Below are 19,020 nucleotides of genomic sequence, written 5' to 3'. Positions count from 1 at the left end.
ACAGACAGACATCTTTGCAGTATTTCTGTACATGACTTTAGAGCTTCATGTTTAGCATCTTATACATTTGTAAACGTTGTGACCGATCGAAATATGTAATATGACAAAAAAAGTAAATAGAAACAACCATTCATGTATGCTTACTGAATTTATTAACCTAACGTTATAGAGACAAAAAGTGTAACAAATGCTCACTGAGTCTCAAATGAAAATCAAAACGACTTTTATATTACAACATTTAGGGAAGTTTAAGCATATAGCCTTTTTTTTCTTTTCCTTTTTTTGCAAATTGACCTAGATGTACAGAACATATTACATAACTGCAGCCGGTTAGGTTAGCTTAGCTTAAAGACTGAATACAAGGAGAAACGGCTGAGCTGGTTCCATCTCATCTACCAGCACCTCTGCAGATCAGTACATTTTAGTTTTCTTTGTTCGCACAAAGCCAGACAAGTTGATGAATGAGTCAAGGGGCCACGGTCAGCTCAGATTTGTCTGTTTCTCATATCCAGTGCTGCAGTTGATGCAGATTTTCCTTCCGCATCTAGAGCGCAGTGCACAATGAAATAAAATGCGTTGAGCTACAGTTGCTTGAACACGTGGCTAGCCCAGACGTGGCATCGTGACTGAAGCTCTGTCTCTAACAGACATGAGAGTGGTATCAAATAAACAACAGTATAACACATCACAATACTTCCCAATCAATTTCTTAACTACAGAAAACATAAAAATAGAAAAACCTAGACAAAACATCTGCCAAAAGAAAGAAAAAAATCAAATACAAGTTGCAAAGCTTTGTTGGACCTGTGTCTTGCGGCTAGTCTGCAGACCCCTTACCTGAACACTCTACTGTATATCTAAAGCAGTGGGGCTGTAACATGAGTAGGATATATAGGGGTCTGAAGCGCTTCGGTGTAAAATTCCACTGCTCTGTGTGCAGACTTAGGGCCCCGCAGGTGTAGGTGTAGTGTGTCAGATTCCAGGCCTCTGTTAATGCAGGTGTAGTGTGTTAAATTCCACTAGGTAATGCAGAGAGCCACCATTTTCATCTAAAAGTGGATCCTGTGATTGCACTCACCACCACTTTAATCTGCTTTACGTTGCTCTGACCTAATCTCTGAGTCATCATAAAGGGGCCTCTGAGCCTCTCTGCAGAAAATTAATTTTGTTTGAAGTGGAAATAGCCTGATAAGAAACTCTTTGTAGACCTAAAAAAAAAAAAAAAAAACATTGACAGGAAGATAAATACAGCTTTATCTTCCTGGGCAGAGAGAGAGAGAAAGAGGGAGGGAAGAAGTGGAGCTGTTTCCATGGTATCAAGTATTGTTTTCCAAAATGGTGGCTAATATGAGACACTCCCTACAGGGGAGTGCTACTTCCCTGTAGGTGGGTAAACATCATTGAGATGTTTGAGGTATCCAGAGGGGGTGCACTTGGTGTGTGTAGGAGTTGCCATCAAACAAAACCAATGGTTACGAGCTGCTCTTCCATGTTTTCAAACAGGATTACATGTTTAGACGAGCCGTTCGGTTAAAAAAAAAAAAAGGTGATTTGCATATCTCTGTTGTCGTGTGTTCAGTATGGAAAGAGTTTGGCTCACAAACTGATACAGAACAGGTGAGGCTTTTTTTAACATGGCTCAGAGCAAAATATGGAGATGGCACCATACAAAGTTTTAGGAAAAAAATTCAAATGCAGCTCCGCTCCAGGCAGCTCGAAGTGAATCCAAGTGGTGTCCACATGAATCGGGAATGTTGTTGCTGGCATAGAAATTTCACATGATGCAATAAAAGTGAGGTGGGCGAGCACACTACTTTCAGACATGAAGAAGGAAGTGAAAGATAGTTTAGGGGGGAAAAAAGTTGGATTCACAAACAATGTCCTGTTTGTGATGGAGCCAGATGTTAGCTGTAACAATCCAGTTGCACTGCTGTGTTTTCTACCTCCAGTCTTTTTCACAGCTGACAGGGGAAGCAACCATCAGCTGTTTGTAGTTAAAAAAAAACACTTAACAGTTTTCCCAGCAGTTGCATTGGTGCAAATAAAGCCAAATGGAAAATTCTCACAATGTTGTATGCACATGCAGTCTTAAGGATTTTAACCAGTAAACATGAGAGTTCTTTACAGGCACTTCAAATCAGAGTTTAACAAATCCTCCTGATTAAGACTATGAGAGATATAAGAGATCAACATGACTGCATTTTCCAAAAAGAAAACGATTTAGTTTAAAGATAGCATCTCCAGAAATCCCTAAGGTCTGATTATCCATAGTCTCCAATTTAGCCCAACAAGGCTACTGGTTATCATTTCCCAAGTGATTCCTAGGTTTTGGGTGAGCATCTCTTCTGAAAAACTTCTTTTTAGGGATCTCGCTGAGGGAGAACGGAAGGGAGACACCTGAGGGGTTCTCCTTCCGAGCGACAATGCGCTCTTTGATGGCATCTTTGATAACCTGCAAAGGACAGATCAGGGATTAAATGCTTATATTTTACATTGACACATCACAGCTTCACTCTAAGTGTGGCTAAAACTTGACTGGAGCAACTTTTACACCATCAGAGATCAGAAGGCACAAAGTAGTTTGAGGTTTCGTTTGGTGCAATGCTGTATAAATGTGCAAACTTTGGTGTTGCTGGGCAGATTTTTTCATATGATAGTGCTGCTGTGAAACTGTTTACTTAAAATATGTTTTGATTTATGCACAATACTTTTGTATGAATGAGGTGAACTTAAATCCACTACATAACTTCTGAATCCTTACTCAGCAGGGAAGTGACTCAGGTTCAGTGAGTGAAAGTCAGTCTGACCTTGCACACTGACACACCTACTGTAAACTCGTCAAGGCTTGTACTAGCCGGTGATGGGCCTCTGGGATTTGAAATTTTTTATGTTGCTCAATGAATTGATATTTGATGATGAACTGAATCAAAAACTTCCCTGCTGACAAAACTTAAGGAGGGTCGTTAAACAATGGTTGATAGAGGAAATGGATGATGGATGATTGTAATATGTGTAGGTAAGGTTGTGAATCACTTTTTAGCTTGTTGGCAATGTTGATTCTGACCAACTGTGATATACCCATTGCTGGTGACTGATTGTACTGTAGTGCAATCATAGCGACCTGACTAACCTCTAGATTGTTGAGCGTGTTGAACTCCATGAGGTCATGGAGTCGGATGAAGGCCTCGTTGGAGTACTGGAAGTTGAAAGTGGAGAAAGGTGACTCAGGGTCATCGAAAATGTCAAAATCTGCCAACTCCCTCTCCTTCTCGGTCTCCCTGGGAACACCTGTAAGAAAAATTTGAATTTAAGTAAATTAATAATAATGTAAGAAAACACTGATCTTGGTGTCAAGACTAGGACAAAAACTTTTAAACACAGCATTTGACAACGAACGAATGGTGCAGAAATGCAGAAATATATTTTTCCACCTATCCATATTCACATAAAAAAAGTTTGACTAAATAATCTCAGTGTTTTCTCAGCATTATTTCATAAACCCATTAACTATTTATGAGGTAAAGAATGAACTTTCTTGCTCATCTGCTTTTGGAGGGAAATTTCGGTGCAGATCCTTCTGAAATAGTTTTTGTTGCATAATTACAGGTGTAAACATGTGAGGCCACACACAGGAAGAAGTTATGGCTTGGAGCAGTGAGCTCATTCAATAAAGACCCGTATAACTTCCCTTTTTCACAAATGGAAAGTCCATTTAAGGTATGAGTCCTTAAGATCTCTTTGGGTTTGAGTGCAAAACGCTTATGTAACATCCATAAACAGATCGCGGAAGTATGTGGGCTGATGACCTACTAAATGTAAAGTCGGTGTGCCGTTGAATGTCTCGTGATGTATGGCATGTTTACACATTGGGCTCTCCCACTGAAGTGAGAGATTCCCTACTGGCACCTGGCTCCTTAGGGAACCATAATTCACCTGAGCCGCTCATAAAACTCTGAACACGTTGGGGCTCACATGTGTGCGTACATATTCACACTCTTACAGAGCAGTGTAAAATGAAGGCTTATCTGCAGACACACCATTTCCAGCAGAAAACCACAGTGACCCTGACCCTTTTTTTCCAGGGGGCCTGCAGATGAGGGGCCCAACTTTTAGCAAAACATAAAACAACTGTCTGGTGTACACTGGATATGGTTCAACTACAGAGCACAACTTCGAGGAAGAGATGCCTCATGTGCCATGACGGTAAACGAGGATTATTATAATAATACGGGGTCCGCCCTGGCATGTTTTCCCCGTCACACTGTGGAAAACTCCACATATGCACATACTTACCAGGTGCTTTGAACTGCCTGAAGTTGATGTTGACCAGGACAAAGTGGATGACAGTCGGGCAGTTCTTTTCTCCTTTCTTGGGTTTGAAGACGTAGCATTCCTTCAGGCCCTCGCGGTCGAAGACTTTGGGATCGATCTTGGGGAATGGCAGCTTGTTCATTCGAGCCCACTTTTCTGCTAACAGAAGCTCCTGTGGCATGACTTTAACAATTAGGAAATGTTGTTCTCAATCTCACCAATCAATCTATCAATTGTTAAAAGCAATCCATGCAAAGTCTGACCTTGAACGGGGGGCTCGAGTCACTTGGTCGTGCAGAAAAGTCAAAGGAGATGATGAGGTCAACACCACGCTGCGGCCGCAGGATGAGAGGGTAGGGGAGGTTGTAGGTCAGGCCGCTGTCCACTATGTGGATCTTCTTGCTCTTCACATCCAGAGGCTCGTATATGCGATCAAATTCATCTGGGTCTGAGAAAAATCACATATAATTGATGCAACGTGAATGGAAAGATTCCACTGTCTGCAATTTTTTTTCAACGCAACTGACCAGACTGATTTAACAGCAGAAATGATTCACCTACAGAAGTAGGAAGCAGGAGGTAGGGCTGGGTATTACAAGCCACAATGGCGTATTCTGTAATTGTTTTCACTTTGTGAATTTGTGTACTGTATGTGTCATCATGGCAAAATGTGGTCCTGGAGACACCTACTCTACCAGGAACTACCACAGCGGTGGTTATGAGTACAGTTTTTACCGCAAAAGCATCACAACTGTGTAAGATACATTAATGGAAATTTTACAGATATGTAGCTGGGATCAAAATGAGACCTAAATATTTCCATCAAACATTAGCATAGATCACAAAAGTGCTAAGAGGCTCTAACTACTAACCCCCCCACAACAACTAAATGTCACTGTAAATTCTAGAAATGAACAAGACTTAGGGACATACAAATTCCTTGCCACAGAATTAATCAATAAAATTACTGAAATTTGGTCAGTTTGGTTTCATCATTCATTCATAAATATTTGAAAGGTTTGATAACCAGCTCTAAGAATACTTTAAGTAAATGCACAAGTGTTTGAACCAATGAAGGCACAAGGTGCTGTAGAGATTTTCTTATCTCTTTCTAAATCTCTCTTTCATTCCTGTTGTGACTTGTAGGATTATCAAGAAAATGCTGAATCACTTCCCCATATAATGTTTCCCTTTTGAGCTGTACTGTATAAATAGTAACCTTCATCTCCTACCCTGGAAGTGCATTAGAAAATGATCTTTCAAGGGAGGGAGAATGATTATTTAAAAAGAAAAGAAAAGAAATGTCACTGTTAATACAGGAACCTGGCTTTTAAAGGCATAAAACAACCTTTTATACCTCTTACCTGTAACAGCATCCACCTCCTCCTCAGGTGGAGGAGTGTGATACGTGACCTCAGTGACCGGAGAGAATGGGATGCTGGTGTTGAGGTTCAAGCCCAGCATGAAGTTATGCACCTGGTGACACAGTGGTAAAGGGTTATGGAGAGAGGTACAGGCTGTTGTGAATTGGACTTTAGGAAGATGGGAACAAGAGTGCAGCTTGAGCACACGCAGTGTTTTGTATGAAGTGTTACATAACTTTAATGGCTTGCAATGAATAATCATATTCAGCTACCTTCCCGGCCCGGCCCTCTCTTGTGTTGAACAAGGCAGAGTCGCTGAAGAGCGATGTGAACATTCGCTGAACCCAGCTGGCCTGAGCAGTGCGATGAAACTCATCTTCTGCCTCCTGGTTCTCTGTCCCACCTGAACACCAAAACAATGAGAAACAAAAAAATGTCCAACAAAGACTTACTGTGGTTCAGGATCTGGGTCATTGTAATATAAACTAGGAATTTCCAAACTTAATTACATGAAATACTTGTAAGTAATTGTAATGCTGAACCAAAACTAGTCTTTCAGGTACTGTGACCAGCTGTCAAGTTTGACTGGCTGCAGCCCAAATGTAGTTTTTGTTTTAATTTTCAATTGTTAATTTACCAAGAACTGTCAGAAATTTCTGAAATGAAAAGATGCATTAAGAGTTTTTTAAAAGGTCAAACTCGACTTGAACTGTGTTCAGACCATATGACGTATCTATGCCTGTGCTCCTTTCACAGTTTAAAATTAAAGTGGGCTTTAAAGTTCACCTCCTTCTCATCCTTCTGACTCCACCCTTTTCTCTCTTCCTCTTTCTATCTTAAGTTCGTAGATAAACTAATTAACCCAGAGCTCTACTAATAGAACCTTTACTTCCTGAAATTCAACGAGTAGGGATTTACATTTACAAAACAAGCTTTCTATGCAAATCAAATAGTTAGAAGTAGCATGAGCATGTTTTCATGACTTGACAGTAACCACAGCATCTGGTCTGATGTAGTCTGCTGTGTCACACCAAAACATGCAAATTGCAGCAACATGACCACAAGGTGTGTAAAAAAAATGTGTTGAGGTATCACTTCTCCCTCAAGCCCAATAATCTGTCACGCAGTATTTTCACACCTCTTGCAGTCACACATCACAATTGCAGCATAACAAATTTACAGCACTGAACAAAGCTATCTTAGTTCCTCGTGCAGCTCACCTTTGCGTGGCTCGTCGTCGTTGTCCAGACTGTCTTCTCCAACAATGTGTTGTGGTTTGATCTGCTCTGTAAGGCACAAAACAGCTTCACTCATCTCATTACAACTTCAAAAGAAGCTAGTTAGTCTAAATTTACACCACACATTCACTACTGTGCTCCACAAAATATTGTGTTCAGTCATGTGGCATTATCAAATTCACTTGTTTATTCCTATCAAAGCAAGTCCCGCGGGAACTGCAGTACACCCAACAAACTAATGCATTCTTTAAGCGGGTGTGAACCTCTTTAACACTTCTGTAGAATCAATGCATTGTCTGACTGTGTCTGAATGTTGAAAGGTCACCACATAGAAAAGCCTTCAACCATAAAACAACCGATGAGCTGTCAAAGTAATCACAGGAAGCTGATACCTTTCCATTGTTGTGGAAATGTCACTCAAACACACACACATTAATGCTTCAAATTGTGAGTTTGGTGGGATAATTTTAGACTGGCTATATTTAGATATAGTGGTGTCAAAGTGTAATAATAATACACACCTATTTACACTAAGTACCCTTGACTGAAAACACTATTCAGATTCTATTCAGTTCGTCATTAGTATATAAAAGTAGCTTAATATGTTTTTAATTTAAAAACAAAATTCTGTCAGTCTGCCCCAGAGCAGCTGTGGCTACGGACGTAGCTAACCACTGGTGTGAATGTGGAATGAATGAATAATGGTTTGTGTAAAACGCTTTGGGTATCATAAAAGCGCAATATAAATCCAAGCCATTATTATTTAAAAGATCTTTGAGACAATTTTTTTATTTTCACTTAAATGTTTCCATAGTTCAGTCTTGCTACATTATTTTCATTGTAGTTTATTGTTTTTCAATTGGTAGCATGTTTCTTTTATTTTCATAAAATTTTAGAGCATTTGTGGATTAAGGTTTTTTCCTAGTCCAAAAATGTGGCTCTACAATCCATTTAGTGGCTTTTCCAGGGCTTTCAGCCACATCATATGATCCGTCTCAGCACGTCAAGAATCAGATATTCTCAAAGTTGAAGCCAGTATGGATGACAAGTCTTTACAATGCTCAAAAAAATTATGTAACATGATCAGAAGCTCCTTAACAACTATTCAAACGATCTTGTGATTTGATTTTGAATTAGTGGCTTAAACAAATGTGATTGTATTTAACCATCAAAGAGGCATTATTTTAGTCAGTAAGGTGTACAGTACCGTATTTCAGTTCAAACATACTGAAGGAAGAACAGAGAAAGGTTACCTAACTCCTCCTCCATTGTGCTGCCACCAACTGTGTCTTTGACTCCCAGCACTCTGTTGAACAGAATCGAGAAGGCACTCCCCCACACACCTGACACACCGAAAACAAACTGTCAGTAGGGTGATAGAAATTTTATCCATGCTGTGTGTGCTGTGCAAACATCCTCCCTTACCCATCAGAAAATGAAGAGGGTTTTCCTCGTATTTCCTCACAACCGTCCCCATGAAGAACTTGCTTCCAAACATGTCTGGGGTCATGAAGGTGCCGTACTTTGCCATCCCAATTTCATATGGGCTGAACTCCACCCAGTCTAAAGATTGGAATTTCAGTGTTAATGGTAAAGAAATCAACAAACACATCCTACAACACATAATGTTCAGGTAGCACCTTGTCATAATCACACTGGGGCTAAGGTCAACATGATAATTACTTCCATGTTACCAAGATATTCACAATAACAATTGCTAACATGTTGATGCGAAGCAGACATTACCACACTCACAGCCTTTTTTGTGTCATAGATGTAATTATTTAAGTATAGTTTTGCAGTTTTAAGCATATCTGAACATGTCCATAGACAATGTAAAGGTAAATGTAAAGGCTTAATGCAATGGTTGACCTTAACTTCTAGCCAGTGCATTTATTTTTTGTGGCTCATCCATTTAGTGTCATTTGATATGGTATTTAAAATGAAGAAGGGTATCATTATGATGAGAGCCAGAGAACCTTGAGGGCAGTTTTGTGTTAATTTGACAGAAATACAAATCTTGTCTGGGAATATGTGAAGTACAGACTGCAACACTAACAAAAGGTCTCGCATGTAATGGCCCTAACTAGAGAGTATGTATGGAAAAACTATGACACATCCTCAGCTCAACAAGCCATTATGGCAGGTTTGTAGCAGCTTTTACAGAAACAAGCTGTAATCCACAAACAGGTATGTGCACACAAATAGTGACCTGAATGCATACAAACATGCATACAATACTACAACAGGACAATACTGTAGGTAGTACAACAGGAGTCCTTAAACCGCTGCAACCTTTTAGACAATGGCTGTCTCTTTAATCTTCAGATTGTTTCACAGCTGGACTTTGCTTAACCTGTCTTTTGATTACAGCATTTTCCGTTGACTGGCGAGTTTCAGTAAGGGAGGGTCAAGAGAACAACAGAAGAAAAGGTTTATTTTGATCACTCTTTGAATGACTTTGCACTTCCTGTGCATTTTGTAAGTTTAAGTAGCAATAGCAATAATTCTTGACGAGGAATCAGTTAAGCAATCTCACCTTGATACATATGAAATTGCACAATATTAGTGCCTCACAGCATCAGTCGTGTCTCCTACACCTAAGATATTGTCAATATGGATCTCTCACTACAGTATTGTTAACTTTGTGATCTTCTCGCAATCTTTTAATAAGAACAGAAGCAGCTGAAGTATTTGATGTTATTAAATGACTATATGAGAATTCAAACTGCAATCGTGACTAAGTCTTTCTGTGGTATTTGTAGATCAATATCAAATAGATTTGATCTTATGGAACATGAGACCGTCTCTTATTTATTCTCTACAGAACATCTCCAGAAAGTGTCTCTGAGATCTGTCCAATAATCACTCCAGATTTTGTTCCTTTTCGTATTTTCTGTTTCATTGAAGGGTAATGTTTAGTTGCTGTGCATGCCACACCAACAATGAGGAAGTATTGTACAACGTAGGACTAACCCAAAGTGTATCGTGGCCTTGTGCACACTTCTCAGTTCCTAGCTATAGTTCAGTTTCTGACACCTCACAGCCGTATTAAATGACAGCCCACCACGTCACAACACATCCTGTGTGTGATGGCAGAGCAGCATTATAAGGAAATATGTACCGCTGGGCTGATTTGAATGTGGTCAAACTGATCTGATCATCTCTAGTTACTACTTTAACATGCAAAAAAAGAGTGACACTGGATACAGTCAACGTTATATAATCCCATGCAGGTTCTTACAGAAATACTGCAATTTACCTGCAAACATGAGCTCGGAGACATCTGGTTTTACATGCAGACATGTGAAGAGAGGAAGGGGACTCTGTGCCTGGTTGATTTTGTCCTGGATTTCACTTAGCTTGGTGTCCATCCTCTGTGGGAGAGAGCACAGTCATTGAATCATTTACACATTTATTTCAATGTGACCGTGTTGGTTATGTGAGATAAAAATCTGAAGCTGAAATTAGTTTAGTATGAGTTAGTATGAGACGTCAGTTCAAAAGAACAGAGCGGATATGAAAGATTGAGGGAAGAAAATGATTGATATACTCATGAGCAACAAGGAAATGGAGAAATGAGGAATTTCTTCAAAGTGAAAACAAACAACAGCTGTACGGCGACTCTTACCGCGGGAATAAGCGTCTCTCCTATGAGCATACCAAAGATATCAGTGAAGGTAACAGGCTGCCCTGCGGCCTTTTTGCTCCACAGGGCCTGGATGTAGTTGGTGATATGTTGGGGAAGCAGCAGCCGCAGAGGATTACTGCTAACTCTTTTCATCAGCTCTTTGTTGATGTCCATTGGACCCTTGTCTGGAAAGTCAGGGTGGGAGTAAAGAGTGGACATGTACCTTCAGGGATTAAGAGGAGGAAAGTTAGTCAAGTAGGCTAAAATGTCAAGTCACACAAACTCAAAACCAACACCACTCATTTTGAGAGGGTTTCTCCACAAACATTAAGATGGAGACTGAAATAAACCTTGCTTGCTTGGTTGAAGACAGCTTCATATCAGCAGAGGAGACTGGAAAGTTTGCCAGAGCATGGAGGAGGAGACACCAAGGAAGAGTCAGGCAGAAAGAAAGTACAAAAGAAATGCAGCAGTGATATAAAAGACACAGATAAAAAAGAGAGAGAGAAGGAGTCTTTAGAAATAAGAGTTCAGAGAAAGACAGGGTGTAAAACAGAGAGAAGAATGGGTGAACTAAGAACTGACCATGTGGATCCGGAGAGGCCGGCGACATATGTGGCACAATCCAGGACCCCAGACTCAAACAGAGCCTTCATCACACCTGCGAAGCCGACCATGGCCCGGAAACCTCCCCCTGAGCCTGCAATAGCTATTACTGGCACCTGCAATGCAAACACACACTCATAATGTCAAGAAGAGGAAGACCGGGGTGTGTTTAATCACATAATTACAGACTAGGCAGCTAAGAGCCGCTCCACATTCATTGTCTTTCATTATTGCAGCTTGCGTCCCTCCTCTCCTGTGCGTCTATACAGTGAGGGTGCCATGCCAGTTGTGTCACACCTTTGCAATTTCTTTCAACCATTGTGCCATGAGATTTTCAACTATTTCATAACTCTCATTGTGCAACGTGGCTTCCTCCTTCGGTCAGTGTTTATCTATGGGTCAGGTCTGACTATTCTGAGATATCTACTCTGTAAGGGAAAGTTGTCCTAGACATGGACGCAGGGATGTTGAAGCAAAGAGGAGGGCGCTAGCTGGTTATCTCATTCCTCTGGGGCTTCCGGCATGAAGACATGAACAAGCCCTTAATGGCAAGCGTCAAGGCAGCGTAGCCAAAACCACACCAGGGAGAAACTGAAACTTAGTCAAAGCAGAGGAGAAGTTGAAGTTTTGTGAGGCTCCTCTCTCACAGTCTAGATTATCAGTGTGAGAAATGTCTAAGTGCTAATATAAACAGATAACAGTTTTGTGAAACCTGAAAAATGTTTTTTCATTTATTCGTTTTTGCATTTAGCAAGTGAGCACATCTTCAGCGAGGGTGATTACATGACCCCAAAACAGACCTCAAATCTTCCCTCAATCTTTTTGTGCATTTATCTTAATCTTCAATAGTAAACACTTCAGATCATTCGATTTTGCAAAGACCAATTTTAGCACAAGAGGCAGTGGGGTACGATGATAGTGCTAACAACTTGCTGTATAAAGTGGAAGTCAAGCAGCAGGCAGAAGAGTATGCAAAGCACTGACAGCTTAAAGGAGCAGAACATGGTTTCTTGACAGGATAGGATAGGGTGATGGTGTTTGTGGCTTGACAAGAGTTCATTATCATCTTCATAAATACAAGAGGTTTAAATGCATCTTCTGAGCAGTGCTAGGTGTTCAGGAAAGATTAGAGCCTTCAGTTAGTCACTATTAGTGGACAGGGGCAACAGGGTGTGCTGACTTCAGAAGAAGAAAAGACAAGACAGACACAAGAGGAACTAATGTTGCCTATGTAGTGATAGCTGTGCCCCTGGGTTCACCACCACAAAAACCAAGTGGGTTAACTGTTTCTTCACCTCCATTCATGATGCCAAGATATACTGTAAGCGCTGGTGGTTGCTGGCAGAAGCTGTATCTGATATGCTGGATGCTCTTATTGAGCAAACATGGTGCAACCTAAACTGTCAATGTAGATTTTGTTGTGTTTAGACAAAGCCCTCTGGCTTTTTACCCAATTTTCATTCCTAACACTAATGGAATAATCGCTAATGGTTTGATAGAAAGATAAGAAAACGTAAATTTAACTATTTAACTATTACTTTAGAACAAAAAAACTAGGACAGAACTGGACAGCAGCCTTTCTGTCTTTGTGCCAAATGTAACCAGTTTGAATGATACAGTTGCCATGTATTGAATCAACATGTAATGGCTGTGTTCCCACCTCCTGTGGAGAGCTGGGTAGGAAACGAGGCTTCTCCATGTCGAGCAGCTTCTTGATGCCCAGCATCACTCTTTCTCTGCGGGTCTGTCTGAACTGTTTCTCTTTGTCACACAGGGCCAGGCTGAACCGCAGGTCCAGTTTAGTACTGCAGGTACAAAATGACAAAAATAAGATGAGCCACAATCTGATAGTAGGGTTAGCAAACAAGTGGAGACAGCAATTGATGTTGAAAATGATCTTCCTCTGATTTCGTGAGAAACCAACATCCACAGACAAACAGTAATGACCTCCCATTTCATACTATTCACCTGCTAACCTTTCAGACATGTCTGACTCCCACTAACAACTATGTTGTGGTATACTGTAATGATGCATTTTAACCAGATACTATTCCACCCTACATATTATTGACTTTTGAGTCATTTCAAACTGCCATGAAAGACTTCCTTCTTATTTTGGAGTTCCTGTGTATTCTTGTATTCCGGGTTCTTCTTGAATTCATGCACAGGTCGTAACCAGTGCAATCCTTTCTCGTGAAGCCCCTCAGGTTAAACAGTAAGCGTGCGTAACAAATATCACTGTGTAATAAAAGACTGGAAAGAAATACGCACCAAATCTCGAGTGACATCTCCAAGTATATTTTCGTTGCCTGTCAAAACAAATGAAGGTGTGGTTATTGTTTTGTAAAATAGCAGCTGAGTGTGACTCGTAATTATGTCAACAGAAGAATATACATGATCAAAAACAACCACATATCAGTTGAGTACACACACACACATATGTATGAGTTTATTGTGATGAATACAAACAAATGTATTAAAACTCATACTTTGCCAATGGAGAAAGTCTCCATCTTTGTCTGGCCCACTCTCAGCTTAGTGATGTCGAAGGATGTTGTCCCAAGTGTCTCATCCATCACATAATTGGCATCCATTAATGTTAGCTGATTGGGATAAACAACATCACTGTATGGTTAAATAAATACAGAGAGGTACAAATGAGTTGTTCTGATTCATGTTTAATTTTTTTCCTAACCAATTCAGTTAAAATATTGAACATTTATGAACGCAAAACTGGCAAAAAAAATATTTTTGTAGGGTTGACTCTAATCTAATAACTCATTATAGTGTCAATGACAATACAATTTATCTCCTCTTATATCATATCAGGCTAAAAATGGTAATGTGTACTGTGCTCATAAAGGGTTTCCGTTCCACCACATTGCTGCGTGTCATCCTATGAACTGTACTAGACAAGGAAAAGCAGGTTTAACCTCCAGGTTGTTCTGCTGGTTGGGGTCTAATATGAAGTGAAACGTCTCGCCCCATTTCGGGTTGATGTCGTTGTCTATGTGCTTGGTCCTCTTTCTGCTTTCTGGGGCTGTTGGGATGAACAGCTCCACATATGGATCTGGGGTGTCCACTGCACACACACACACACACACACACACACATTCAACAGTATTGCTTAAGATCAGATCTCAAAGTATCCCTGTACTCATATATACTGTATGTTTGAATCTTCAAATCACATTAGTATTAGGAAAAGAATCACTCACGTAGATCACCCAGTGCTCCCTTAGTGACGTTCTCAGCTCGAACCACTGTCACTGTGAATTTGTGAGAAAACTGCTGTTCCACCTGCATTAACACAAATCACACAGCTAAGTAAATGCAGGACCTATACAGTATGAGATAAATTAACTTAACATATAATGTCAGCAGGTTCACAGCAGATTCATGTGTCAGTCTGTGGGGAGGTCTGGAGTTACTGGCAGGTTGACAGTGGCTTTCTGGAGAGTTCACACGGTTCATTTTTAAAGCATATGGTAACACTTAATGATACAACCCAGGATTTTAAGTGTGATTTTGTCAATGATTTGGGTGAAATAAATAAATCAACCTCTTCCTACAGGTACTGTAAGATGGAAGAAAAGTGGAAGACTATGGGGAACACTCTGATTTTGTCAGACGGCCACCAGACTTTCTCTAAAGAAAACCCTGCTTGGTAAGTACTGTGTAAAAATGTATTTTATGTAACATGAACCTGTTTCAGTACATTGCACTTCCAATATTAGTCCTAATTGATTTCCTCCAAACTTTAATGTTGTTTCCCACTCCCACACGTAATCAACCCTTTATAAATATTGAAAAGTAGCACAAGTAGTAATGGTAGAATTTATTCTGTGTTGCAGAAAATACAGGTCAGTGTGTTCTAATATCTTCACCAAATGTTCCTTATGTAAGCCGAGATACAGCATCTTCAGAGGGCAATCACGTCTAAACAGTTTTCCCTTTGTCCTTCATTGATACTCATCACTGAACCAGTGAACCCACATGCTGGATTAAGAACGGAGGCTGTTTGGCATTTTTGCTGCTTTGTTTTTGTGTCAGCCTCATTAACAGCCTCTCTTGAGAAATCTCACCCTGTGTGAACGTTTGGCATGGTTTTAAGGTGTGAGCACTCATGAAGGACACAAGGAGCCTTAAAAGGCTGTTTGCTGATGATGGTGTGTTGATTAGATGAGAGGGAGCAAATTCAGTTTCAACTAATCATACACCACGACTATCGAAACATAAAGCTATGAGACAGATAAGAAGTAGCTCTGAGCAGCCATGAAGGCAGATATCACGCACTTTATATCACACGTTCATCTCAACCACCCTCATTTGACTTTGTCCCCCGCTGCAGTTGTAAGCAGCGGGGGAGTTTTTTTTAACAGAGGGTAAGCCCTGCTTTTGTGCTGGAATCTCAACTCTGTTGTCTACTACACAAACAATACATAGAGGAAAAAAGAACTGCGCTAATACTCACGATGATATTGGAAGCCATGATGTGTTGTCAGGTGAGTAATTCTCAGGAAAGCCTTTGTTGCAATGTTAAATTTAACTCAGGCAAACATTTCAGTTATGAACTGAAGCATTCAGAGCCTGCAAGACAAAACAAAGAAGTTAAGTATTGATGTCATGATTGTAGCTTTGATAGATAGACTTGAAAAAAGAAAATGTGTATCACACTAAAATTTCCAGGGTTTGCATTCAGCAAGGTGAGTGCCTGCTTGTCAACACGTGAAAGCAAAGTTATCCACTACAGCAACAGGCTTACAGTATTACTAAAACCTCTTGAGAGGGGATATGTGTACAGTACACTGTCTCCAAAAACAAAAGCTATGGGAATATCAGTTCACATCTTGAGAGGGGGAAGAGGAAGTGTGCTCAGCCTTATACCCATGATAAGAGCCCGTGTGTATTTGAATGTACAGTAAGTTCACCACATGTACAGTATGCGGTCTGAGAAAGAGAGGAAGAGAAGAAAAAGATCGCCCAATAAGTAGTAAGAAAAGTATTGACACGTGACAAAGAAAAAGGAGAAAAAGCCTAGTGACTGTAAAGGCCATAGTGTTAACATTCACATCATAGTCTTACTCATCAAACCATTCAGTGACCCTTGAATGAATCTGAGACATTGTCGCTCTGGAAGCAGCCAACTCCCTTCAGAGGAAATGTTTTATCATAACATTGTGCTGAATTGCATTGGCCGCTCCCTCGAAAGACCAAGTAGGCTTCACACTACGATGCCACCCACATCAAGACAGAGCCACTGCATGCCGTCAATGCAAGAGTCAAGGATTCAGGCCTGCACTGCTCTCTTGGAGTACTGTACAATATCCCTCTCTATGCATCGACTGAAGGGCTGCTCTTGCTCTTCAACTTTGTCCTTACGTGTCACACTAATGCATGAGTACCATGCGCACTGTCACCCACAGTCACCAAACTTGTCCCATTGATCTAAATACAGATGTCACTTTGGTCACAGTTTCTGTTGAAGCTGCTGCTGCATGTGCCCTGACAGTGAACCATCTCTCAAAGTCACTCAGATTTTTTTTTCTCTTTCGATTTTGGTAGTAACTCATAACGAACTAGTCTGGCTCAGCGTTTCTATACCTCCCACAGAGCATTACTGGATGTTAATTGGTTAATTGTATTGTTAATTTGTCGCATATCTGCATCATTAAGATGGTATATGAAATACATGGTAGTGTAAAATGTATAATTAGGTTTGCATTAACATTTCCAATCTAAGTGGTGAAAAGAAATTTGCAAATGATGTGTGTGTGAGAGTGAGAGAGAGAGAGTGAGAGAGAGAGAGACAGGGAGATAAAATGTGTGTGTGCCAGTGATAGCATATCAAGGTCAATGAGCCTTTTCTCAGCTGTTCACCAAAGCGTGTCATTACTGGGGGGACTGAGAGCACGTAGTGTCTGTGTGTTCACAGCATTGGTCACGTAGGTTGCAGTGGTCCAACATTTTTCGAACTGCCAGTTCACTCTGGCCTTGTTCTGTGTACAATGAGTGCATGCAGGCTGCTGAGACCTGTGTGTGTGTGTGTCTAATGTGTGTGTGCCAGCAAAACCCAGAGACTTTCACAGCACTAAATTTTCATATGAGCACACAAGATGTGAAAGAGGCACACAGCAACCAGCCGTGATGCAAAACAGCAACAGTAATTAGAGGTTTTAGAGGAGGACAGCACAGTAGATCTACTGGTGTACCTCCACCTGAGACATGAAAGCTATAAGAAAATCTCACAAGATTATACACCTCTTCTATGAATCACAGTGCATTACCCAAAAGACATATTACAGTGAAAAGTAATTGCAGCCCAACTCTTATCTTGATTAACCCACATGTTTCATTCAAGACTTGTTATTAAGCCACTATAAACAGGTTTTTCATGATTCTTTAAGCTAGGCAGAATTAGGTCACATCTGACTAGGCCTGATGGTACAGTATGAGTGCGAAACATGGTGTGACACATACTATTACTGCTTCTGATTGTGTAAGACAAGAGAGCAGGCGCTGATAGGTATTAATCATATAAAAGTTGACACATGACACATTCACAAACGTTAAATGTTTAGGATTACAAACATTTGTCTTGTAATTGTCTTAATCTCTTCTGCTGTTCACACTGATCTGGTCTATGAACCATTAGTTGTGTTTACAAGTGTTGTTTAGCGTGTTTTCAGTTTCCCTATCCTCATGCGGAAAGTGAACGGCTCAAGAAGCCGCTGGTTAAAAACCACCACAGTTTTTGGCACCGACCTTCCGCCCCAACTCGGTCCTATTTGCAGAAACACACACCCACGCACACACACACAATACTCTTATCGTATAAGGACAAGAGGAAACATACCTTACCAGTGGCACGGTATCAACTCACAAATCCTGACAAATGGATCATGCTGCTCGACAGTATCGCTCCACCAGAGCAGGAGTAGAGAGATGGAGGAGGTGCTTCCCGTCTGTACAAGTATGCACACCCGGCAGTCAGCAGGAATTAGACGTCCACTTCAAACAAACAAGAACCCCACAGAGATGGCAAAAATAACTCACGGCTTACAATTTGACGTGACGTGAATTGAACGGACACCCAGGACACACTTTCCAAAAGTCCGGCCGTGAGTCAGGGGGTTTGACTCAGCAGGGGGAAGCTGTATCTGCAACTCCTCCACCTCTCCCTCTGCGCGCACCGGTGCACAAACACGTCCACAGGAGGGCGCTGACCAGATACACACACACACACACACACACACACACACACACACACACACACACACACACACACACACACACACACACAGAGAGAGAGAGAGAGACAGAGAGAGAGAGAGAGAGAGAGAGAGAGAGAGACATACACACACACCATGCTGCGAGGTTCCCAGTAACTGGTATTAGTCAAATTTTCCAGTCTACTGGTAATTTCCGGCTCTTATTTTCAGGTAGGAATTGATTAGAAGATAATTTGAATTTAATGACCTCTCAAAGTAGCCTATGTCTTGCTCCATGCAGCACTGCAGCCATCAAATGTTGAGAAGAAGCCCTGTTGTTTTTATTATTATTATTAATTGTGTGATTTCTGTGTGTCTTTTATTTGTTGCAATTTTCCTAAGCTGCTGTCTTGGCCAGGCTTCCCTTGAATAAGAGGTCATTGTATCTCAACGGGACCGACCTGGTTAAATAAAAGCTAATAAAAAAAAAAAATATTAAAAAATGTATACTCACCTTCAATCGACACAGAAAATGACTGACACATTTAATACATGTTATGGTTTTGACAAATTCCATCAGAGCCTCTTAGAAACAAATCAGAAGTGTAATTTCTTATCAATAATTTCAATCTTATGCAAGTCTAATTCTAATTTAGATA

The 19,020-nt window shown here is 40.6% G+C and overlaps 1 protein-coding gene across 1 annotated transcript; it reads right to left on the bottom strand.

The window, feature by feature from the left end:
• Positions 1-1,752: 1,752 nt before the first annotated feature.
• Positions 1,753-18,272, bottom strand: pla2g4ab (phospholipase A2, group IVAb (cytosolic, calcium-dependent)). Its single transcript, XM_083969728.1, has 19 exons — positions 18,007-18,272; positions 15,625-15,740; positions 14,369-14,450; positions 14,084-14,232; positions 13,640-13,753; positions 13,422-13,459; positions 12,811-12,955; positions 11,130-11,266; positions 10,545-10,767; positions 10,176-10,290; positions 8,339-8,476; positions 8,167-8,256; positions 6,896-6,961; positions 5,948-6,078; positions 5,676-5,787; positions 4,575-4,759; positions 4,294-4,483; positions 3,131-3,288; positions 1,753-2,452 (listed from the first exon to the last, which is right to left on the bottom strand). Exons 2-19 carry the CDS (start codon positions 15,640-15,642, stop codon positions 2,294-2,296), a joined length of 2,250 nt encoding a protein of 749 aa, XP_083825854.1. The 5' UTR covers positions 15,643-15,740; positions 18,007-18,272; the 3' UTR covers positions 1,753-2,293.
• Positions 18,273-19,020: the final 748 nt, after the last annotated feature.

The sequence above is a fragment of the Trachurus trachurus genome, assembly GCF_905171665.1.
Source record: "Trachurus trachurus genome assembly, chromosome: 4".
NCBI classification, from domain to species: domain Eukaryota; kingdom Metazoa; phylum Chordata; class Actinopteri; order Carangiformes; family Carangidae; genus Trachurus; species Trachurus trachurus.
Note: the sequence above shows the minus strand (reverse complement) of the source record. Positions and strands in the feature narration are given on the sequence as shown.